Source organism: Cajanus cajan, chromosome 6 (assembly GCF_000230855.2).
Source record: "Cajanus cajan strain Asha chromosome 6, NIPB_CcT2T_4, whole genome shotgun sequence".
NCBI lineage: Eukaryota > Viridiplantae > Streptophyta > Magnoliopsida > Fabales > Fabaceae > Cajanus > Cajanus cajan.
Window position 1 is genome coordinate 65,542,192 of NC_138522.1, and position 24,843 is coordinate 65,567,034.

At 32.3% G+C, this 24,843-nt stretch overlaps 3 protein-coding genes across 5 annotated transcripts; 1 reads left to right on the top strand and 2 right to left on the bottom strand.

Moving 5' to 3' along the window:
• Window positions 1–2,550: 2,550 nt before the first annotated feature.
• NUDX23 (nudix hydrolase homolog 23) lies at window positions 2,551–8,445 on the bottom strand. 3 transcript variants are annotated; one of them, XR_014427624.1, is made up of 10 exons: window positions 7,824–7,963; window positions 7,540–7,693; window positions 7,217–7,262; window positions 6,191–6,267; window positions 5,864–5,999; window positions 5,612–5,752; window positions 5,458–5,516; window positions 4,798–4,872; window positions 3,200–3,896; window positions 2,551–3,124 (listed from the first exon to the last, which is right to left on the bottom strand). XR_014427624.1 is itself a non-coding variant. In XM_020357833.3 (8 exons), exons 1-7 carry the CDS (start codon window positions 8,025–8,027, stop codon window positions 4,812–4,814), a joined length of 810 nt encoding a protein of 269 aa, XP_020213422.2. In that variant the 5' UTR covers window positions 8,028–8,445; the 3' UTR covers window positions 2,551–3,124; window positions 4,798–4,811. The 3 variants fall into 3 exon arrangements, 1 of the variants encoding a protein (XP_020213422.2); XR_014427623.1 differs by lacking the exon at window positions 7,217–7,262 and having other exon boundaries at window positions 7,562–7,693; window positions 7,824–8,442; XM_020357833.3 differs by lacking the exons at window positions 3,200–3,896; window positions 7,217–7,262 and having other exon boundaries at window positions 7,562–7,693; window positions 7,824–8,445.
• Window positions 8,446–8,756: 311 nt separating this feature from the next.
• LOC109797342 (Chaperone DnaJ-domain superfamily protein) lies at window positions 8,757–13,622 on the bottom strand. Its single transcript, XM_020357353.3, has 6 exons — window positions 13,392–13,622; window positions 13,008–13,103; window positions 10,175–10,307; window positions 9,579–9,867; window positions 9,428–9,482; window positions 8,757–9,095 (listed from the first exon to the last, which is right to left on the bottom strand). Exons 1-6 carry the CDS (start codon window positions 13,506–13,508, stop codon window positions 9,021–9,023), a joined length of 765 nt encoding a protein of 254 aa, XP_020212942.1. The 5' UTR covers window positions 13,509–13,622; the 3' UTR covers window positions 8,757–9,020.
• Window positions 13,623–20,735: 7,113 nt separating this feature from the next.
• On the top strand, window positions 20,736–23,579 carry LOC109795998 (actin-3). The gene is made up of 5 exons (XM_020355592.3): window positions 20,736–20,901; window positions 20,989–21,070; window positions 21,152–21,545; window positions 22,177–22,790; window positions 23,239–23,579. Exons 2-5 carry the CDS (start codon window positions 21,011–21,013, stop codon window positions 23,302–23,304), a joined length of 1,134 nt encoding a protein of 377 aa, XP_020211181.1. The 5' UTR covers window positions 20,736–20,901; window positions 20,989–21,010; the 3' UTR covers window positions 23,305–23,579.
• Window positions 23,580–24,843: the final 1,264 nt, after the last annotated feature.

The window sequence follows — 24,843 nt, forward strand, 5'->3', positions numbered from 1 at the left end:
AATTGTAAACACTAAATTATTAAATTTGAGATTTAACAAAATGAGTGATCGTTTTAAAAAAAAATTCAAGAATGCATTAACCAAATATGGGTATTTCTATTATGTTTAATAAATTGCAAAACTCTTATAATAAAAGTAAGGAAGAGCTTAGTGGTAATAGTTCTATCTGTTACCGTGGAAATAGATTTTATTAAAAGTTTCACTAACAACCAAAAAAATCGAGGGAATTTTTTTTTCAATTGTCCTTTGTCAAGGGTATGATAGTTATGTAATTGATGTTTCTCTTCTCTTTTTTTGTCTTTCTTCCTCTTAATAGTCTAACATTCCAGTTATTTTTATGGTGTAGGATCATTTAAGCAACTACAATTTCCTTACTTTAGCAAATGGACACATTGAATAGAGCTCAAGGAATGTGTTAGAAATAGAGTATATTACAATGGAACAAATGTGAAAAACTAAAATGTTTCTTAGAAGAAATGCCTTAGTGATGGAATTAAAAATGTTGAAGGTTATGATGTTTTTTATCTATGTAATCGTTATAATTGTAGGTTTAACATGTTATGTAAGTAGCATAGTTGTACTGAAATGTAAATGGCATGACTTGTAGTATTGAAAAATTGGAGTACCATGAGTTTTATGCTTTTTATGTTATGTAATTAAATTTAAGTGTATTTGTTAGCTTGAAAGATGTAACCAGATGAGAATTATAAGTGTTGGCCATAATTACATACACATTAAAGAACATGAGTTTCATATGTTTTTGAAAAATTTGAGCTCACATTACATAATAATGGGACCCAACATAACATAATAACATAAATTAAAATTTGAGCTCAAATTACCTACTAACAAAACCAAAAGAAAAAAACAATTGTGATGGTGGAGCACAAGAGTAAGTAAATGAGTTTTACATATCTCACATATTAGTTTTGCGGGTGAAATAGAATATAAGAATAAGAGTGATGGGGAGAAATAACTCATTCAAACGACACTTCAATTATTTTTAAATTAAATAAAAATTAAATATTATTTTATCACGTATTTAAATCTATTTAATTTGTAACAGTTGCATCACAACTAAGAGAGAGTATGTGTCAACATAGCAACTGTTGATCGCTATTAGAGTCTGTAATTAATTATAACAAAATGAATAGCTTAAATAACGAAGTTAAATTTTAGGAACCCAAATGTTGCAAAAAAATCTTCCAGGGAGTCATCGATCACCTCTACCATTTTTTATTGATCATATTGAGTGTTTGCTCCTCTAAAATTATTTTTTTTAATATAATTATTTTAATTTATATATACAAAGGATGTGGTTGATGTAAATTTATTCTTCATCAAAGAAAAAATAAAAATGTTATCAATCCTTCATTTATTTTGATTTTTCTTATATGACTATTTTTTTGTTAAAATTGTGTAACTTTATAGAAATTAAGAACGAGGACTCAATGTAATATACTGAGGGCATTTGTTTTGAGTTATCTTACAATAATTCCAATAATACATGGATAAGAATGTATTTTCTCATGTCGTTACAAGGTTACAAATTTTATTCATGTGTATAAAATATCATAGGGGATGAAATGACTTTCATATTCCCATAGATTTATTCCCAAGGGAAGAAGTAAGGGTGACAAGTAAACTCGTAATCGTGAATCCGTCCCAACTTTGATGAAAATACCTAATTTGACAAGTGTGAGTATAAGTACAGGTAATATCTGATTTATTGAATCGGCTACGATGACGAAATGAGTCTATATATACTCATCTCATATTCACATCCGTACCCACTTTAAATTTCTAAAAACTTATTTATTTTAGAATTGACTTGACATGTATGTAATTCTTACTCTATTTTATATTTATTTCAACTGAAACTTAATTAATATAATTTTGTAATTATTACTCTATGTTAAAAATTTATGTACCAGACAAGGACAAATATACCAAATATTCAACAAGAACAAAGATGAAACACAAATTTCATACTCATTAATTATGGAGACAGAGATAACTGAAACTTAATTAATATAATTTTGTAATTATTACTCTATGTTAAAAATTTATGTACCAGACAAGGACAAATATACCAAATATTCAACAAGAACAAAGATGAAACACAAATTTCATACTCATTAATTATGGAGACAGAGATGATTATAAGGTATAAAAATAAAGACAAAGACAAAAATATTGAAACTTATACGCATTTTGCCCCATTGTCATGCCTAGGAAGAAGTGGGTAACTTGATTCCTATGATGTGGCAATTAAAGCTTTCATCTTTATGCATTTAACTTTCTTGATACACTCATAAAAAAACATTTTAGCCATTAATCAAACACACTTTTTTAAGTATGTTCAACAATGTCATTCCAATCATTTATATTCTTGAGAATATTATTTTGGTAATGAAAGATAATAACCTGAAACAAATACCTCGTAATGATAGGAAATAATAAAAATATCATGTAATAAAAAAAATCTATATTTTTATATTGTAAGACAAAAAAAACCTTACATTAAAAAAACTATTCTTCTGCATGTAATTTTTATGGAAAAATTATTTGTCACATTTCATTCTTTAATTATGAAAACTTCGCATACATATATAGTTCATATTTTTTCCCTTTCTATACAACTAAACAAAAAGATAAAAAAAAAAAAATCTTTCATTTTCCCTCTTATTAAGAGATCTAAAAAAAATTCTTACTTTCCAATTTCTAGTCTTTTTCTTTCCTTCACTTCCCTTACACAACAGAGGCTTTCGGCTATTCCATTTAGTTGAAAACACGACTCAAAGGCACCAGGTTTCCATTTAATTTTGTGCCTGGATATTTTAGTACCTTTCCCTTGCTGTTTTAAAAAAAACTACATAGAACTGCTCCCGGTGGAGGTGTTTCGAGCCCCAATGTCTGCTACTTCGTTTGCTTCACGCGGGATGTATGCAACATGACACGTCCAGTTTCGTTGCATGATATCATAAACTTCTCGTAACTATGGAGAGCAACAGTGGCCCCCTTCCAATCGGATACAAAATCCATATTATCATATTCACATATCAAATGACTGATATCCGACTCCCATAGCTCGCCAAAAGCCCATTTGAAAAATATATTGTTCCTAATCACAAATGTCATTGCGTCAAGAGACTAAAGGAAAGCTATATTTATTGATTAAAAAAAGAATGACACTCACGAAAAATTCCCTCTGCCACAGCCAACGCTCTAGGTTTCTAAATCTCAAAAATACCTAAAAGTTGCCTACACACAAGAACAAGATGTAGCCAAATTGGGCTGGACCCTAAGACATTGCCTCCAGTGCACACTCAATCTTGGACTGGCCTCGGTATACAAGAGAATAAATGTGCAGTTACGAGAATAAAAGTATACAAAATTGGTTTTAACTTTTAATTAAAAATCACCAACTTCTAGTACTAAAAATGGAGCTTTGAGTTAAAGATTGTGCCATTGCCTTGGGCATGTTACCGTACTGCATCAAACATGTTAAACAAAGTGGCACCAAGAGTGTCTGGTTTTGAAAAAGGGAAATTTTTCAAAATGAATTTCATTTACATCAATGAATGTTTATGATTACAATTCCAATTTCAATGCAGATCGCAAAACAAGTATCAATCTTTCTTCTACAATGGCAACTACCTACCAATGAGATACGGTAGATCCAAAAGAGCAATTGAGGAATTCGACGGTAATCATGACCCATGGCAATCTTTTTTGAATTGGAACACTGCTCATTTATCTTGTGAGAATGTTAATTTAAGCTTGTGACAACGATGAATTCAAGCTAGTAAGACTCGAAAGTTCTTGCAGAAGACATGCAATCTTCTAGCTGACCGAATAAAATTTTCTTTTACCTACAATTTTCTGATACTCCACTGTAACAAGCACAATGTTGAAAAAATCATGATCATAGATGTATTATTGGTGAATTGTGATGGAAGATTAGTACGAATGATGCAAAGAGTTATGCTGTACCTTCCTACAACTTCCTCTTAAATTTAAATACAGTAGAAGTATCAAATATAAAACAAATGCATTTAATATCTTAAATATATATATATAAATAGGTTAAATTATACTTTTGATACTTTATCTTATTTTAGATTAATTTTAGTCTTTTATTTATTAAAATATTCATTTTAGTTACCTATCTTTTATATTTGGATCGATTTGGTCTTTTCAAAAAATGATCATTTTCAATTTTTCGACATGATTTTGAATCAATTTTTGATTGATTTAAAACATGAAACTTGTAACATTAAATTTACCTATATGAAAATTATAAAATTGAATTGACGCTCAAATCCAAAAGAGTTATAAAAATGAGAATCATATGAAAAAATATATCACATGAACAACTAGAAAATAATATGAAATTAAATTGTTTATATTTTCAATTGTTTTTTAGACGTATTTTTATGTGATTATATACCATGCTTATGACACTTTGGTTTGAATTGCATTCGTGCTCAATAGTTTTCACATAATTGAATCTAACGAGATGCGTTTTAAGTTTAAAATCAGTCAAAATGATTTAAAATTGTGTCTCAAAAGTGAAAATAATCAATGTTTTAAAGGGACCAAATTTACTTAATAATTAGGAACATTATTAGGAGGCAGTTGTAAGGTGACTTGTATTATTTTGATTCCATAGAGTGTTATGTTAGGTCTTTATGGGGTGATAATTGACAATTAGACGTATATGATGATATATAGTTCTTTCTGTTCTTTATTTATTTTTCCCCCCTTGAGATATGCCATGAGAGACTGACTCACCTGATTATCATGACTCATGAATGCATATGTTGATCCAGTGTATAGGCATAAATATCAGAAGGACTTGTACCCGGCCTAACAACAAACATCAAGATAAAATTATATAGCATGAGTAAGTACAAAGGTCTAGGAAGCCAAGAATCAGAAATATTCCAGAAAAATACATTGATTTCATCAGTTAGCATTTGCACAAAGCATGACAGTTGCAGGTGCAAACTCGATCTCACATAAAGAGTATCTTTCTCCTGTCCTAAGCAATTTATGACAAATGCTTGGGGCACTAATTAAATCAACAGTAGAAACTTTTTATTGAAAAGTATTGTTAATACCCTCTCATCATGATTTTAAATGCACTCTCAGCAAAATTTCCAATATAAATTTTCTATTTATTGATTTCATAATTATTACCGTAAACACTTGTTAGCAAGATCCTTAACTTATATATCATGCATTTTGCTAACATTTATTCCATGACAGACTGGATCTGAACAGTAATGAAACTAGTAACCAATGACATGTATGTGGTCCACCCAGTTAACAGATTTCCTAACTCCTAAACAAAAGTACAATTACTTTCACATACAAAATAATTTCCTGCCCTCAAACCAGACAATGCATTTGATTTAGGGAAAATAACCTGTGTGCGTCGGAAGAAAATACCTTTTGTTAATAGTTCCGTAATGGAATTTGAGCTTTCCAGCCTTAATATCCTCAACATACTGTGACCATGAGAAATAACGTAAGTTACAGTACGAGCAGACGTCATAATAAAACCCAAAGCCAGCATGCTTAAATATCTGATTCCGAATCATACCAAACTTAAGGTAACCACCATTGATGAAAAGGATAGAGAATTAAAAGGTATATCATCAAGTGGAAACAGTTGACAAGCTGATGATTCTGGACCAGGAGAAAAATGGGGCTTCTTCAGCTTTGCTAAGAATATCATATAAGTCTGCCTCAAACATTCCATAATCAAGTATCAAAATTCTCTGCCTAGTCAATGAAATCAACCAAAGAAAAATAATAATAATAATAAAGAAATAAGTCAAAGCTTCTTTCTCACTTGGCCAATTAACGGAATATCCAATTGAGCAAATGGAGAAATTACTTCTACATCTGCATTTGCTTCTTCCCTTGTTTCCCTGATGGCACCTTCCACAGCCGACTCTCCAATTTCCAAATAACCAGCAGGAAGGGTCCTAGTTGATGCCAAAATATGAAATTAACATAGCTCATTGATGACAAGGGATGCAATATTTATCTTTATAAAAAAAAATATTAGCAATAGCATCATGGTTTTATAATTAGTTCTGGGAACAGGAAGGTAACATGTACATAACCAGAAAAAACAAAATTAGGCAGTTTAATTATAAAAAAAATCCATTCCTACCAAAGGCCATGAGATGGTTGTATACTCCTCTTGCAAAGGAGGACCTTGTTATCATGTTCAATGAGGCAGCCAACTACCTACTTTGCCATCCAAAACCGTGTAAGGTTTGGAAGAAAATAATTAGTCATGTATCATCAACTGATGGAGTGAAATAAGTGCAATGACAAACAGCACACAAAGGTTAGAGAATCTCGAAAACACATATATGACACAAGACAAGGAGATATGAAAAAATTTAAAATTATCCCAAAATTACTAAGAAAATAATATAAAAGCATAAATCTTAAATCAAGAGAGAAAAGTGATTTTCAAAAGTTAGCATGAGTCACTGTAGACATAATGAAATATTATCATTTTATCTAATTATAATGTAATTATAAAAGTTCAAAAAACAGAAGTAAAGGATTATTAAATGCAGTAGGAGTTTCTGAAGAGCACAGCATTAATATATCTAAATACATACAATACTCGTCCAAATCCTCATTTGTTTTACATTTTCATCAACTATTTTGTGAAAAGAAAAATTACTTTAATAAATGAGTTAAAGGCACACCAATTTAAAGCATGCTATATGTAGATACCTGAACCTCCATATCCATTTCAGTATCAACTTCATGTATCATATACCAATTATTTAAAAAAATATCCTTATCTTAAAGCTGATACCATAAATCCGTAGTAGATCAATGAATTCTGGGGGAAAAATCAAGATCACTCACACTTCCTTTTTTCTCAATCTCTTCCCACAGTACATCTTAAAACTCCAGTAAAAGTCATAACGAGAAACATTGGTTTCTAAGTTATATTGCATGTGCACTGTATTGTATTGTATACCATAAACCAACCACAAAAATCATTCATATTGTGGATTGAAGTTTAGGTTATCCACACATATCTCTTCTATTCTCCAGTTACTTACAATTGAAGCCACAAACAACTTCCTCAAAAAAACTTCAGTAGAAAACAATTATTTTTTAATAATAATAAAAAAGAAAAATTATTAGGAAAGAGAAAGAAATAGATTACTTCTAATGCAGAGTAACCTTCATACTTGTTACGGCACACAAAAGTCCTGATCCAAATGTAAGAGTGAACAAGATAATCCAGCACATGACAAATGAAAGAACAAGTAAAACCAGTTTCATGATGCAGAAACGAGTAATAGATTTCCTGCACAACCGTCATCTTGCAAGTCACACACACCTTACACTCCATTTAAAAACAGTTGCACAGAAACACAGTTTTGTAAATCAATTCGCACACACTCAAATGAAATTACTTCGGAACACACAAAAACACCCGTTATCACTTCACCATAAGCACTAAATCAAATAAACCAGAAGCAATACAGAGATATTTCGAGACAGTCACCATCTTCGGATTCTGATACGCAATCCTCCCACAAACCGTGCATATGGCTCTCAACTTTTCTTCCCCCTCGGGAATATCATGCTTCGTGGAACCACCACACCACTGACAGAACTTGATGTTTCGAACATTTCCCTACAGTGTCACGATCAATAGCGTTTCAGCGAACCGTTAAGATCCACAATTGTAACATTTCAGCGTTGTACCAAACAATATCTACAATGCAGTTACGAAATTAACATAGGGAATATGCGAGAAAACTCACGGCAGAAGGAAGCGGCGACGAGGAAGCGTGAAATGGCGCGAATCGAACCCTGCGAGGGACGGTGTTGGTGGGAAGAAGTTTGAAATAAGGGTTAGGATATGGAATTGGGGGAAATGAGGAGAAGGATGAGACTATGCGGGGTTTGAAACTCCATCGTTGACTAACCAATCCACATGTCTGAAGTTGGATTGCTTTCACCATCATTTTTCTTTATTCTTCTGCTTCGCGATAGGAATTGGAACAAACAACCGCAATATTATTATTATAAACAACAAAACCCTTTTCAGTTTTCACTGTGCCCTTCTCAAATTCGAATCGCCCAATTTAACGAGCAAAAGAACCACTCTCTTCTTTCCCCCCTTTTCTTAATCTGAAGTCTTCTCTAACGATAAGAGACCTAAATCTCCGTAGTTAAAAAAAATGTTGTTACAGTAATGAGTTTTCTCTTCAACCTTGCGATAAAAATCATTTTGTTAAAATAAAAAATATTACTATTGTCTACTACATGCACAAAGTGTGATCAAATATACGATGAAATAATTCAAATCTTCAGTGTTGGATGATGAAGCATTTTATGCATGAGAAGTAGCACATACACATGAACATGAACACGTATCTTTCTCTAATTTTACTTCATTTTCTTCCAATCCTAAGCAACCTATTTGAGACTTTGACTAAACTTTTAAACCTACAAATTTTGTTCACCTTGTGAGCTTAATGGTGGAAAATACTTTATATTAAATAATTCTTTATGTACATAAAACTCTCTTCAACAAGACCGTTACTTATTAGATTTTTCATTTTTCATTTTTCTACTTTTTCGATTCGATGTTTGCAATTTACAATAGACTTAGTTTATGAACACTTACTCAAATGTAGAAAAATGTAACGATTATAGTTGACTATTTGAACACCAATAGGAGATTCTGAATATAATCAGCTGATTAATGTGGGAAAAAAATGTAAATTACGAACATGTACAATTGTACAAATACATTACAGAGACAATAAATGGTACATTTGTAATTGTAAAATAGCATAAACATTATTTCCTTGGTTATCAAATAAAATTGCTCAAAACTACAAAATACAATGAATGCAAGCAGGATTGAGGTGTTAAATAATTCAGCACGGTCAAGCATCTGGTATGAGCTGGTTGGAGACTTCTAGAAAAGGATTAGAATGTCTAAAGGATCCTTAATCCAACGCCAGCTTATCACATAAAGATTGATAAGCTGCACTGCAATGCTTGAACTTCTCTTCTGCCATAGCCTATCAAGTATAAACATACAGAATCAAAAATAGATAGAATTAGGAAGCTCTGCAACTAATGACAGAGCGTATTTGGAAAAAAGTTAACTTGTAAGCCACATTAACTTCAAAGCAAACTGTCTTGTTGGTTTTGCATTTCATACGTCGGAAAGTACAAACTCCCGTTTTGAAACTTTGAAACAGTAAACCAAACATGCTGAAAAACTTCTAAATCCCTAAGCCTTAAATTTAAAACTTTGAAAAGGTAAACCAAACATGCTGAGAAACTCCTGTACAAGGAATAGAACTAAAAAGGAGGAGGCATATAATCGGTCGTTAGAGCTTGGCAGTACCTTGGAAGAACCTTGATGACGATCTGGATGCCATTTTAGAGCACAGACCCGGTAGCTGATGATATAAAAACTAAAAGGTTAAAAATATCACAGTAAAGAACTCTGGCTACCTAACATTTTGGTAGAGGGATTGGAAGAAGTAAGAACTCACGCATTTTTTACATCTTCAAGTTTAAGGGGACCAGAAGCATTCAATCCGAGGGCTAATCTATCAGGAACTAAATCTGAATCAGAACTATCAGTTTCGGATGAAGAGTCATAATCATTTTCATTCCGATATCTCCAGTTCCAAGATTTCTCAAAATTAGAAAAGCGTTCAGACCTCCTCCACTGAGGATTTTCGTCATTGATGAAGGACCAATAGAAGAATCTATTCCCACCAAAGGCAGAACGGAAAATGGTTTCAACATCAAAATCATCTTCACAAAACAAAGGATCTCCTGAAAGAAATCAAGTTTATTACCAACTTACCATTAATACGTTTTACTCCTGAATATACCTTATTGGCATCTAGAATCTTGTATCTTTTGTTTAAAATAATAAAAACAACGTAAAAAATAATAAATTTAAGAAAGCTTATGATGCAAGTTTAAATCTTTCAAAACTATTTGTGTAGACATGAAGTTCCCAAACAAGATTAAGTTGGATGATTTCCTAGAGATACAACCTCCAATAAAGACAGCTGGTACTACAAGATACATGATATCATATATTCTGTTACGGGAAAAGTAGTTCAAGCATCCTTACTTTTGTACTGATGACTTGATCCTTGATTGCCATTCCTGTACCTTTTAGAGCCCCCACCAGAATATTGTTTTTTAAACCATGAGGTGCCTCGACTTGATGATGGATCTTCCTTGTCAGTATCTTCCTTCCAGCTCTAAAACAAGCAGAAAAAGAGCAACCATAAGCATCAGAAGTTCGGAACATCTTAAGACAAACAAAATCACAGAAGACAAAGGGATTAAGTCTGTTTCTTAGTTAACTGGTTAACAAAGAATTTTATTTATTAATTTATTTTACAAGGAAACTGCAAGAGGGTCATTTTTATATCAAAGTGAGAGGAGTAAATATTGCCCATAAAAGCATACCTAAACGGTCAAGTCAAGATTGAAGACTACTTAAAGTTGCATGCATTGCATGGCCTAATAAAAAAAAATTAACATCACCTTTATGTTTTATTTTTGAACATTAAAAATAAAATTAATGGTCAATATTTATTTCTCTCGTGTAAAAACCATTCTCACTTGATGTGTGTGTGCATACATGCTATATATATAAAAGCTTCCCGCTTGGATGGCAGCATTGAAATGCAGAATGATCTAGGCCATGGCTTCACCAAATGTTGCAGCTCCCAAGAGACACAGGATCCCCAAAAAAAATGGTAATAGCGGATGATTAGGAAAAACGTTATATCTCTGACCTGTGTTTTAATTTTAACTTTAGTTAAAGGGATTCTCATTGGCCATTACTTGTACCATTAAAATGGGGTGGTGAGCAATTGTTTCACAAGTATTGGGGTTGAGTCATGGATAAGAGTCTCCCGTGTCCCATCAAATAAAATACGAAGTTCAATGTGGCACTTAAGTAATAAAGCTCTCCCATTTAATAGACTAGTCTTTTGATCTGAACTTTCCCAACATGCTTAAGTCATAACAATTGGTGTTTTCATTGAGAATTAGCCTATAGAAATGACTATCCATAGATTAGATTAAAGTGCAATATACTATAATACTTATAGATGAGTGAAGTCACCACTATAAGAATTAAGAAGGGGCTATCATTAGGTCAACGTCAATAGTCATCAACATCAACTCTTAAAAGAGAAGACAATGTAATGAGTCTCACATTAAGTAGAATAAGAAGAGCTCAATATGGTACTTAAGCCCCATGAGACTCTTCTATCAAATGAATTAGGTTTTTGGGTTGGGCACTATTCATGCGTTCAAGTTATAGCAGTCAATTAGTAAAGCCTCAAGCGGAGTTTCTGTTATTTAGCTTAAAGAAAAAATGGGTTTTATATAACTAGTTCAAGTTATTCTTCATAAGTATTCACTTTAGGATTGCAAAAATTATGTTCAGGGCTGGAATCTTCTTTAAATATCAGAAAAGTAACCATTAATCATTAAGCTGATGACAAAATCACAATCAAAGTCCAAAAATGCTAATAATGAAATGAATAATTGATACAACTATATGAATTCAAATTCATCAAGAATATTTGTTTTGTATAGTTTAAACCATTGAGTTCTCCAGTCCCAAAAATGACTAATTTGAAGACTTCATCCCTCTCTTAAATTTGGATCTAGAGGGTGAGCATTGGCAAATCTTAGACAGTAATTCAGTTTTTCCAGTTGAAGCACAATATGGAAAATATCATGTTCACACTTCCAAGTTCAATTAGCTTGTTTATAAATGCTACACCATTTTACAAATAATTAATAGTCTTTTTGTCAGATATCAAAGCATAGGCATGGTAGCATATGATAAAGAGATACTATGGTATGGAGACAACCATGAAAAAGCATTTCCAGACATCATATCACCATTTTCTTTTATCTTCTTTTTTCATGAATAGCAAGTTTTTTTTAACTTCAAAGTCAACTAAGGAGAAATCAAATCTTAGTACTCTGAATGTAGGACCCTCCAAGATCGTACAAGAGCACCAAAAATAGTTCCTGTGGTGGAGGCTCAAACAGCATGTTCCATATCGGCAGGCAGCCATGCTCCACAGCCAGGTTTTAATTTAGCCAATCAACTCATGAATTAGCCTTTTGGATAAATATGAAGATTACAAAGCTCCCACTTCCACGCAAGCGTATACGTTAGGTGAGAAAAAGGTAGTAGATACACCATTGCGGTTGTCTCATACATGATATGGCCACCAGCACTAAGGACTTAAACTATACCTCAATCCTAATAAACGTGTACAAACACCAGTCTCAAGCCTTTACAAACAACAACATTTTGCTTTGAAGGAGGAAGAAATTCCCAACCTGCATCTAAAACCCTTTAGCCAACCAACTACCCTGTTCATCACTTGGCAAATCCCCACCGCCACCTTCCTCAGGATACCACTGCAAGCACCCATTCGTGTTGAGATTGACTTCCCTTTCAAGAACCCAAAGGTAGAGTTGCGTGCAGTTCCAGCCGCAACACCTCTACAATAGGACCGGGGGAACAAGTCAAACCCCTCTTAAACAAAGTTATATTTCTCCGGGTCAACTAAGATCAGAAAAAAGTTTCTGTCCAGAACCATTCTACTCCAAAAACATAACACAAAGATTCAGCCCATCTAGACAGACTGTAGCAGCAGGTCCTAAATGCTAAATACAAGGTTGTTCATCACCAACATTATTTCTTCTAAAATAAAAAGTGAAGCATAGATAATGCCAAGAATGTAAAGACTGTTTCAGACTTTCAATCAATAACAATTGGAAAGAAACCATGACAAAACTCATTGGACTACCTCATCAAGCAAAACAATATATTAGATGTTAACAAAAAAGAAAGCAAAATAAAAATACAAGAAATTGCAACGGACGCGCACCACACGAGACAGAGAAGAAGCATTACGAACCTGAAACAGGAATTCTGCATAATCGTTGACACTCTGCATTACTCTGTGTTTTGCTTGCATCCTTCTAAACCTTCTGGAGTAATGGTTATTGCCTCTCTACAATAAAACAATTATTCAAACAACGCTTTACACGCAACAAAACGACATCGAACTCCCATATCTTCCCATTACGCAATAAACAAATAAAAAAATAACATTTTTGGGTTACAAACAGTTCCCAAATTGCAATAAACTGATACAAAATCATAAAGAAACGCGGAATTGGAATGGTGAGACCCACTATGAAAAGACACATTGATTTTGATTCTATTAATTGATAGAATAACAAGTAGTTGAATGGAATGAAATGAGAAGATAAAGCAAAGGGGATTGAGAGAAACTAACGGAGTCCCAATAATTGCGCCTTTTGCGTTGCAAGGGAGGAGTGGAATGGAAGAGTGCGGCCCTGAGAGAGGAATGGAGATTGTTGCTGTTTGCCGCTTTGAAGATGGCGCTGCTCATTTTCTCTGCAATTCGAGTCCTTTGCCCAACCTCGACCGACCTTCTTTAACCGGCAACCAGAATTAGGATCATCTATGTTAGACCTAGACACAATCAGAATGGTCATTAGTCATTAGTCATTGTACACCATAAACCATTTTAATGGTTTTTACTTTATTTTTTATGAAAATCGAACTTGGAATAAAATTTAAAAAAAAAATTACAATTCACACGTAATGTCAACAAATGTGAAAAATTTTTATAAAAAAAGGGTTAAGAGATTTTATTAAAGGGACGAATCGAATTATTCTAATATAAGTTTTATAACTATTATATTATTTAATAATTTTATATAAAAATATTTGTTGTGCATTTAACTATTAAATTATAATTTTATATTATTTTAAATATTTATGTCAAATTTTATTAAATATAAGTAATGTATTAAATTCTAAAAGTATATGTAGTGTTAGTTCACATGTGTATTGAGATTCTCTATAAGTGAGTGGGTTTAGCTTTAAAAGGAATTACTTTTCCGAGATTTCTTAAGAAGAGACTTATATATCTTGAGAAAAGTTTTTAGAAGGGAAGTCAAACTCTTCTTCCCCTTTCCTCTTTAAATCTCTCTTTCTCTCTTAGTAGTTGATCCATTTTGCGAAACTTGTGATTTAAAGCCCAAAGTCAATCATTTCAAGTGAGAAATGGGGTGAATTTGGTTGGAGCTATCGTTTTCTTCTCTCCTTTTTCGTGCAGATAGTCGAGAGATAAGGGAAGCTTTATGGTTATCTTGATTGGAATGCATGTTGTTCTTAATGGTGAAATTGTGTTGTTGGTATGCTTAATTCTTCTTGGGGTGGGTGTTGTGTTCTTGATGTTCTTGGTGAAGAAGGGGAGGTTTGATGATGGCAGATTGATGTGTTGTTGGTACATGTTTCAGTTTCTTCAATTTTATGAGTTGCATGTTGTTGTAACCGTAAGATTCAAAGTTGCATGCATGTTTTAGGTTTGAGTTTAGAGGATTTGAAGTTGTTATTGAGATTGCTATTTTTTCTCAAAGTCATGCATGTTTTTTGGGTTTAGGTCGCTTAGAGTGTCCACGGGGTCGCTTCAAGCGAGCCTGGGTGATTGTTCAAAAATACTCTTTGACTTGCATTGCTTAGAGCGACAAAATTCGCTCTGAGCGAGTTTTTAGGTGCTTTTAGTGAATCTCGCTTAAGCAAAAGATTGACTTGTTTAAGTGATTAGATGATGGAATTTGTTTTTGTAGCCTTCATAAAAGTTGTAGTCTTGAATGTTAGTTTTTTAATGACTTTAAAATCACCTAAAAATGAGGTTTATAACTCTATGATTTTTTTAATGATTAAAGGAAGTTGTTAGCATTCATATAAATTATTGCAATTTTTTGTGATTTTCAGTATAATAGATGGCAGAATTAGGACTTGAAGTCTTCATAAGAGTTATAGATAATCTTTTTTTATCTTTCGACATCTATCGCAAAAAGGGTTAATGAGATTTTGAAAGTAATGAGAAAAAAAAGGATTTTAGGATTTCGAGATACAAGATTACAACTAAACAAATTTAATCTTAAAAACTCTTTTTATGAAAATGACATGAAATTCGTTTCACCTATCTTCTTGACATAATCAAAAACATCGAATTTTTGTTCTTAAGGACTTAGGGTGTGTTTGTTTTGTAGTTATGTTTAATGTAACCCATAAACAACACACTACTTGCTTTGAATTTTTTTTTTTTTTTTTTGCATTGGAAAGATGAAAAAGTCCATTCAACTAGTGTTGAATGATTTCCCAAACACACACTTAGAGATTTGCTCGTTTTTCAAGTAAGAAGTCATTACGATGGCATCTCTCCATGGGATTGATATGTCTCTTTGATTTTTCAATAACCATTGCAAACTAGGTTAAGGAGATTTTGAATCCAAAAAAAGGAAAATGGAGGTTTTTAAGGTTCTGATAGTCCAAAGTGAGTAAAGAAGTTTAATCTATAAAAAAAAAATCTAAAGAGATAGGTAAATTTTGAATTTGAAACATTGTGAAGGAGAAAAACTTATATGTAAGGTAATATGATCTAGATGAACTATAATTGTCTATTAACACTTATTTCTTATAAGTTTGGTACACATTTTTACAATAAGAGAGAAACGACTAAAAATAAAAAAAAAATTTAAACAATATAATCTAAAAGTATTAGCTTCACATCCATTTACAAGAGTTAAAAACTTAATTAGTCATGAATAATACTAATGAAATAAGAGAAATATACAAGACAAATGATGTGAGACAATATGTGTATATAATTTGTTTTTCCTTTAAAATGTTATTACTTAAAATCCCCAGCAAAGATCATTCTTAATAACTTATCATTATAATAAAATACTTTCTTGAAGAAATATTGGTCTTAATAAATCCAAGTCATTTTACAAGACATTGGCTCCATAATAAACCATGAAACATAACAAAGTCTCACCTTACTAAAAATTTCCTCTAGTGCATTATTATGTTATTGTAATACATAAGACATTCTTATATATTTACATTATTGGAATTTAATAATTATACATTTGAGTTTCACATAAGGAAATAATAGATCATGATATTAAAACCTAATCTACCTTATTTTATATAAGAAAAGATTAAGACTCAGAGCGGTGACTTAATGAAAATTCAAAATACTCAGTTGACCCATGAAGCAACCTATAAGGATCCTCTTATTTCTCTTAAAATGTTACTCGTGTTGACAACACTTGTCAAAACTTTTCCATTCTCTCCAATTTGTTCGCATAGAGCCATTCATATAGATATGATAAATAAAGGTGTACAAAACGAGACTCCCTCTTTCACTAAACTAGCAACCAAATGACCTTTTGGTCACAAGTACACAAACATCAACTACCTCTAAGTGATACTCTCACAAGACTCACTCATAACTTTAACACATTTTAAATTAGTCTTTAACTTATCACATATCAAGTTTGTTGTCACTATAACTCACAAAATTCATTAAACTTACATAATTTAAGTCATATGGTTGTTGTAGAAACATTTAAAACAACAATAATTACTCCTTCTATTTTTTATTATAATACATAATTTAAAAGAAATTATTGATTTTTTTATAAGGCATCTTGTAGTTTATAAAAAGCATTAAATTATTATTTTGTCTTTATTTGCCCTTATCAAAGATTGTGAGAATATGTGTTTTTTTACCCTTTCACTTCTTAAACTCTCTTTAATTGACATATATTATTTTTGTTGGTATTGATGCATAAGTTTTAATATGAGATAATATCTTTAGTTCTCTCATGAAAGTTTAATGACAATTAAGAAAGGTAAAATTTGTAAATCATGATTTTATTTTACAAAACCAACAAAATCAACTAACTTAACTATTTATACTAGTCCATGTGATTTGGTTAAAAGTGTTTTATAACGAGGCAGAGAATATATAAATACAAGTTTTATTTTCCTTTATAAGAAAACTAGAAAAAAAAAATGTTACACCGTGTTGTGACCACTAACAAAGACTAACCCAAAGGATTGTTACACAAATCTAAACTACAAGTACTAATCTCACCCAATTGCATTACTCAATTAGCTTTTAGACGCTAAGGAGTCTCATTGGAGATAGTTGCCCTTTAAGTAATAAAAATGGTGCGAGGGAGATTCAATCTCATACTTGTGAAAAAAAGTGAAAGTTTGTACCAAATCCTTAACTAACGATCTTGACTTGCATTGACTTTAGGAAGTTACAATAACAATGGACAAAACTAAGGAACTCATTTGATTATATTTTTTTGGATGAAAAGAAAAATAAAAAATGAGTAAAGATGATATAAGTAAAAAAATAACAAAAGTTGACAAATATTTTTTTCCAACTAACTTTTTATTTATTTATTATCAAACCTCAATCCTTATAACTCATTGATTTCTATATGACAAAATGGCATCTCCAATTGTGAATCTATGTCCAAGTTAAGAATTGAATCATAGTCCTTAATTAAAAAATACAAGTGTCATTGTTTGAATTAACAACTTTTGATTATCTAATCATTTAAATAAGTATGAAAGAATAAAAAAATATGAAAAATATTTTATAACAATTAAGAATTACTTTTTCTAGTAAAAAAATAAATCTAGCTCCCTAAATTAAACTTTTTTACTTCATTTTCTTTACTGATGAACATTTTTCTATGAAATGTTTCACCTACTTCGATACCAATTTTGAGATTTTTTTTATCTTATTTTTCTCTATTTCTAAAAAAAAAATATTTTTATCCTATTTCACTTCTCTCTATTTCATTCATTTATATTTACAAAAGAACACGAACTTAAAAATCTTATATTGTACAGAAAACAAGTCAATTTTATTTTTGTTTACGGAACAAATTAAAATCTAACATCACATATAAGCAGTGACGGATCCATAAATTTTAGATAGTGGGGGCAATACTTATTTATATATTTGTAGTATTAAAAATTTACATATAACTTTTAAAAGCATAAATATATATTATAATTATTTTTTTTACAAGTTTTTATATCTACGATTACAAGTAAAGATGAAAATAAATTAGACTAGACTAAATTTTATTATAATTTAATAAGTTTGAACATAATTTTCTTTAAAAATATATATCCTAAATATGACTTATTTATTTATCATAGACAATTTTTAAATGTTTGGTTATAGAACTACAATCCTAAAGACCTATTTTATAATAATTTAACACTATTAAAAATATAAAATAAATATGTTAAATTTTATAAAAATCAAGTTTAATTTATTTATGATATAAACATATTTTTAATATCTAATATATATTTTTAGATAATAATTTATTTTAAAATATATTTTATATAACAATTTTAAATGGAACATAAATCTTCTGATTTTTCTTATTTTAATTTTTTTAATCAACATATACAATAACTAGAAAACGCAAAAGGTAAACATGCATACTGTAAATTTCATTTTTATCAAAAATTGATTTTTTTAATATATTAAATTATATATGTGAGTATTAATATATATATATGAGTTAATCACCTATACACTGTCAGTATAAAGTTTTTTTACACCGATAATCAATTATATCTTTTAGTTGTGTCATGTCACTGTAAACACATTTATTTTTAACAGTGGCATGACACAATTAAAAGATATAATTGGTAGTCAATGTAAAAAAACTTTAAGAAAATTAATTCGTTATTAAGAAATATTCTTTATCACATAAAAGAATTAATATCCTTTAAAAGTTTAATAAATATTAAATAAATGAATTTCTTTTCTGAATCTATATTTTATACATGATAATTTAAATATATTTTATTTATTTTATTAAAATATAATTATTTTTTTAAAAATATATTATTTTTTAAATAAAAAAATATTTATACGTGAAATAGTAATGGAACAAGTCTCCCCACTACTCGCAATGTGGATCTGTCAATCCATATAAGTGCAACAATTCTTATTCAATCAATGATATAAGAGTTATTTGATATGATTAATTTTCTTTTTCACTTATTTTTCTTCAATCAAATAAAGTAAAAGAAAATAACGTTTCTTTCTACCCAGGTTTAGAAAAAAAAATGTTATAAAACAATTCATTATACAAAAACAAAAACAAAAACAATTTATTATTTAATTTAATTTTCTCGTCACATCAAGAGAAAGCATTAGCCAAACAAAAGGAGGTGGTCAACGGTGGGACGAGGATTGTCCGAAACCGGAAACCACGTTGTATGTTTGGTTGGTAGTTATCCGCTGCACGTCTTTGGTGACGACATGGACAACTATCAGCAACCGTTGGATCGGAAAGCGAATTAGAAGCGGTCAAATGAGGATCGAATCTGAAGGATGAGAAGGGAGGCAGGAGGAACAAGTGTAGGTGGAGGCGACCGCATCTACGCAAACACCCCGACATGATCTCTCGACAGTTGCAAACTGAATGCTGAGTTGGTAATGTTATGTATGCCTTATCGCTTTTCGCACCGTCCCATGCATCATTACCCCCACTCCCATACATCAACCTCTCAAAAGTTAAGAGTGAAAATTACACACACCCCAGTACAAGAAAAGCTGCTTCTTCTAAGCAACACGCTCTGGTTTACTTTACTTTACTCCTACCACCTTTTCCTTTTCCTTTTCCTAAATTACCCTTCTTTTCATCATATGATAATAATATCCAGCTCATACGTTATGATGCTACTGTTACAGCCATCGTTGGCACTAAGGACATGCATGTTCTTCCACCCCATTTGTATTCAGCTTCATAACACTAACGAATGGAACCTCAAATAAATAATGGCACACGTTTGGGATTCCAATGAATCAACTCAAAAAGGCTTTTAGGATGGGATTTAAGTGACAAGGAATATACCATGGATTTTAACTGCTTTAAAGATGTACTGCTGAATACGTAGAAAAAGAACATAAATGAGACACATTATAGAAACATGTAACATAAATTTAACTTGAACGAGGTTGTTTAAAGTTTAAACTTAACTAGGAGTTTGAGTTATCAATATAGTTATATATTAAATAGAGAACTTTGTTATTTACAGGGTTTCACCGGTTCAAATAAATTTGTCTATTGTAAAAGATGTTTATGATTTATATATATAGAGTGGCATTTATTTAATTCAGCAATAAAAAATGTAACGTTAATTTATTCTCTAGTTCAATTAATAATGTTAACGTAATTTGCGTAAAAAAATATAATTTTGTTGTCACTTTATAAATTAATAATTTTAAAATATTAAACCAGTGTTATTTTTAAAAGACTAAAAATAATTACAATGGAACTGAGTGTAATAAAAGAATATTACTCCTTACAGTACGGCGAATTAATGTTTACATCTCAATATAAAAAATAGATTTAATATATAATATATTAATATTTATTTATTTTTTACGAGTGTGTTCAGATAAAAAGAATTAAATAAAGTTGAGGGAGTGAAATTTAAGTTAAAAAATATAAGATTCTGTTATAATGAATAAAGGAAAAATGAAAATAGAAAAGAATTGGAATAGGTAAGAGAGAGAGAGAGAGAGAGAAGAAGAGGAATAATGAAAATGAATAATAGATAGATGGGGTGGGTTATTGTGATTTGTGAGTGGTGGAATAGAGGAGAGGAGAGGAGAGGAGAGGGGTGTAAGTGGAAAGTAAGAAAAAGCGGAAGAGTGCCAGCTATTTCCAACAACAAACGTGGCCCGTGGATGCGATATTCGCAACGGACGGCGACGATGGAATGACATGCAATTTGCGCTTCATTTGAGGCGAATTTCATTTGGCAAGACCTTCCTTTTTTAAACCACAGGGGCGGGTACCTGAGCCACACACAGACCGAAGACACACAGACACACACATACGTTGTCGCACTTCATTTCGGAGGTACCGCCACGTTCTCTCTCTCTCTCTCTCTCTCTCCGCCCCCCGATAAGAACCACCGATTAACGCTAACTCGTTTTGTTTTTGCAGCAACCGATTACCTTAACCCACAATGGCCGATGCCGAGGATATTCAGCCGCTGGTGTGCGACAATGGAACCGGAATGGTCAAGGTGAGAATTCGTTGCATCGCCAAACGTTATTTCTCGATGATGTTCATGTTGTTGGAATTTGACAGTTTGTGTGTGTGGTAGGCTGGTTTCGCTGGCGACGATGCGCCGAGGGCGGTGTTCCCTAGCATTGTGGGGCGTCCACGTCACACTGGTGTGATGGTTGGGATGGGGCAGAAGGATGCGTATGTGGGTGATGAGGCTCAATCGAAAAGGGGTATTTTGACTCTCAAGTACCCTATTGAGCATGGGATTGTGAGTAATTGGGATGACATGGAGAAGATCTGGCATCACACTTTCTACAATGAGCTTCGTGTGGCTCCGGAGGAGCACCCTGTTCTTCTCACAGAGGCACCGCTTAACCCTAAGGCCAATCGTGAGAAGATGACTCAGATCATGTTTGAGACCTTCAACACTCCTGCTATGTATGTCGCCATCCAGGCCGTGCTTTCCCTTTATGCTAGTGGCCGTACTACTGGTAATTCATCTTCTTCTACCCTCTTGAATTTGTGCAACATGCATGTTCGGCTTGTGTGATTTGTGGATGTGATGTGGAAGTGTTGATCTGTTTTTGTTGTGTGACTTGATGGGGTTCTGAGTTACAGATCACGTGTTTATCTTAATTGAAATGGCTTGCATTGGCTACAAACTGATCCAAATTGGGCTTTTTTGTGTTTGCCTACTAGTTTAAGCTTCTGGGGTTGTTGGATCATGACATGGTAACAAGCTTTTAGTTTTATTATCAAGTGGTCTGGAGTTTGATCCTTGTTTTGTTGTTCCCATCGGTAACAACAAAGCCTTATCTTACCAGGTGAGGTCGACTACATAGATCACATGGCTTGATGAAAGATCAAAGCTTCAAGGATTACTCGTTGTTCCTTTTATTTTAATTAAAATATATTTTTTAAATACAAAATAACTCTTGAAGCCTAAAGGGTTTGGGATTGTTGGATGGGAGCAAGGAGGAATTCCTGGGAATATGTTAAAGTTAAACTTTGTTTGTTTCATGAATGTTGGATGAGATTTGATGGTCTAGTGACTAGTTGCCATTTACTGACATGGTTTGGTATTGATGAGTTAATGTGGTTTTCCTATGGTGTTTGTTGAAGGTATTGTTCTGGACTCTGGAGATGGTGTCAGTCACACAGTTCCTATCTATGAAGGCTATGCCCTGCCACATGCAATCCTGCGTTTGGACCTTGCAGGGCGTGATCTCACCGATGCCCTGATGAAAATCTTGACCGAGCGTGGGTACTCTTTCACCACATCTGCTGAGCGAGAAATTGTGAGGGACATGAAGGAGAAGCTGGCCTATATTGCTCTTGATTATGAGCAGGAGCTGGAAACTGCCAAGACCAGCTCAGCTGTTGAGAAGAGCTATGAGCTACCTGATGGGCAGGTGATCACCATTGGTGCCGAACGATTCCGGTGCCCTGAAGTTCTGTTCCAGCCATCCATGATTGGGATGGAATCTCCTGGTATCCATGAGACAACATATAACTCTATCATGAAGTGTGATGTTGACATCAGGAAGGATCTCTATGGTAACATTGTCTTGAGTGGTGGTTCTACTATGTTCCCGGGCATTGCTGATAGGATGAGCAAGGAGATTACAGCATTGGCACCAAGTAGCATGAAGATCAAGGTTGTAGCACCACCAGAGAGGAAGTACAGTGTCTGGATTGGAGGATCCATCTTGGCTTCCCTCAGCACCTTCCAACAGGTAAACTGCATGACTATAATTTCATGTCAAGTTTGGAATGTTAACTGGTAAAACCAACAAAACAAGGTCTAACATGATTGTTAGATAACCTAACTTTGTCCCTTAAAAATGTAATCGCAGTCAGCAGTTCGATTCTTGATCAACGAAGAACTAGTCTTTAATTTTCGGCCAGGGATACCTTTGTTTTTTTTAAAAAATAACTTGGGAAATATAATTCAATAATAGGTAATAGGTAGAAGCTTTAATGAAATAGACATTATAACAAAATAGGTGGAAATAACAAATATAATGCTCAGCTAGATCAAGGGAAAAGAACTAGTCTACAATATATGCTTCTTAAGTTGTGCTTGTTGGGCGACAGAGTAAGTCAACTCAAACCTTGGATATTTAATGAGGCTTAGCTAATACTTAATATGTTCCTGTTTTGTATTTTCTTTCCCACGTGCAGATGTGGATTGCGAAGGCAGAGTATGATGAATCTGGACCATCAATCGTACACAGGAAATGCTTCTAAGTTTTAATCATGGAGAATGAAAGCTGGATCATGGAAATTACTATTTATACGAATACTACAAAAATACCATCAAGTGGTTGAGGAACTTCCATTTCCTACTCTTTACCATTCCTTTTATCATGTTTTTGTGTTTTCCTTTCTTTGATATGTTGAGATAAGAGCATGAAGGCTAGCAAGATATGTAAGATTCAATTTTTTTTTCTCCGTTTTGCTGTAGAAGAGATGTGCATTGTTACCGATTTGGTTTGGTTGAATCAACAAATTCTTTTCATGAAGTTTTTTGATTAACATAGTGGTAAGTGCATGATTTATAATTCTCTGCAACGAAAAGGTCATTGTTGATTACTGTCCAACGCCAACTGATCATATATGCCTTTGAGCGTTCCACCAGAGGATGTCAAAATGGTGGTGTATTATTATAACTAAGCTTTTATGAAGTCTTTTTTTTTAAATTTTATTTTTGATTTTCATTTTCTATGCTCTATTTCAATCAGAATGGATAAATCATTTCAGTAAATGTTTCCGGGATCTAACGTGTAGGAACTAGAAATCAGAAGGGGGAGAGGCAATTGTTATTTTCATTATTATTTTTTAATTATGTTATATTTTCTGACATTTTTTTCGAAATTAATACTTGCAACCGCGGTCTGCACTGACTTGCATGTACCTATTAAACAAATTTGGTATAGCATTTTCTGTCGCATTACAACATTAACCCGATGAGTACTTTTTTCTGTAACCAAAATCAAAGTAGTGATTAGAAAATAGAAATTCAAAACAACCAAAAGAACAGAGGTCGCGGTTGCGATGAATAAAAAATAAGGTTCAGTATATACTTGGTTTTCCTATGCCTGTCATACACGTCACACTGCCACTTAGAGGTCTTGGGGGATATTTCTCTTCTTTCACACCATTCACCGAAATAGTTGACTTGTTTGGAGTCATATTTTGGATGCATTCTGCTTTTGCAAAAGTAGGCTCTGGCAAAACGTAAAAGTTCTATTCCAACTTTGCCTTCATGGGTAAACTTGATGCATTGCTGCAAAATATTAGCAGTAACAAATGTAGATCAACAGAACTACTTTTGTTGTAAAAAAGAATATTCTATTATATATTCTGTGCAGCCATGAACAGAAGAGACTAGAGAGTACTCCTCCGTCAAAAGAATAAGTGGAAATGAAAAATTGGGTTGTTTATGTGACAAAACAATTGGAAATAAGACTACCCTTTTTACTCGGATACCTAGCCAAATTTGCCGCATCCCTAAAACATCGCCAATGACACAATTATACATGAAGCTTACCCTTTTTACTCGGAAAGTTACATGAATAAATAAAATTGAATAGAAAAATCTTTTATAAATAAAATCTATCGTGTTCAACATAGAAGCTATTCTTATCAAAATATAACAAAATTTGAGTATATGAATTTCTAATTTTTTTTTAAGATGAAGTTCTTGATCTTTAATTTCGATCTTCTTCTCCGAGTTCTTTTTGGAAAAATTAGTTGGGTATCTTCAAAGAGTACTTCAACAATCAA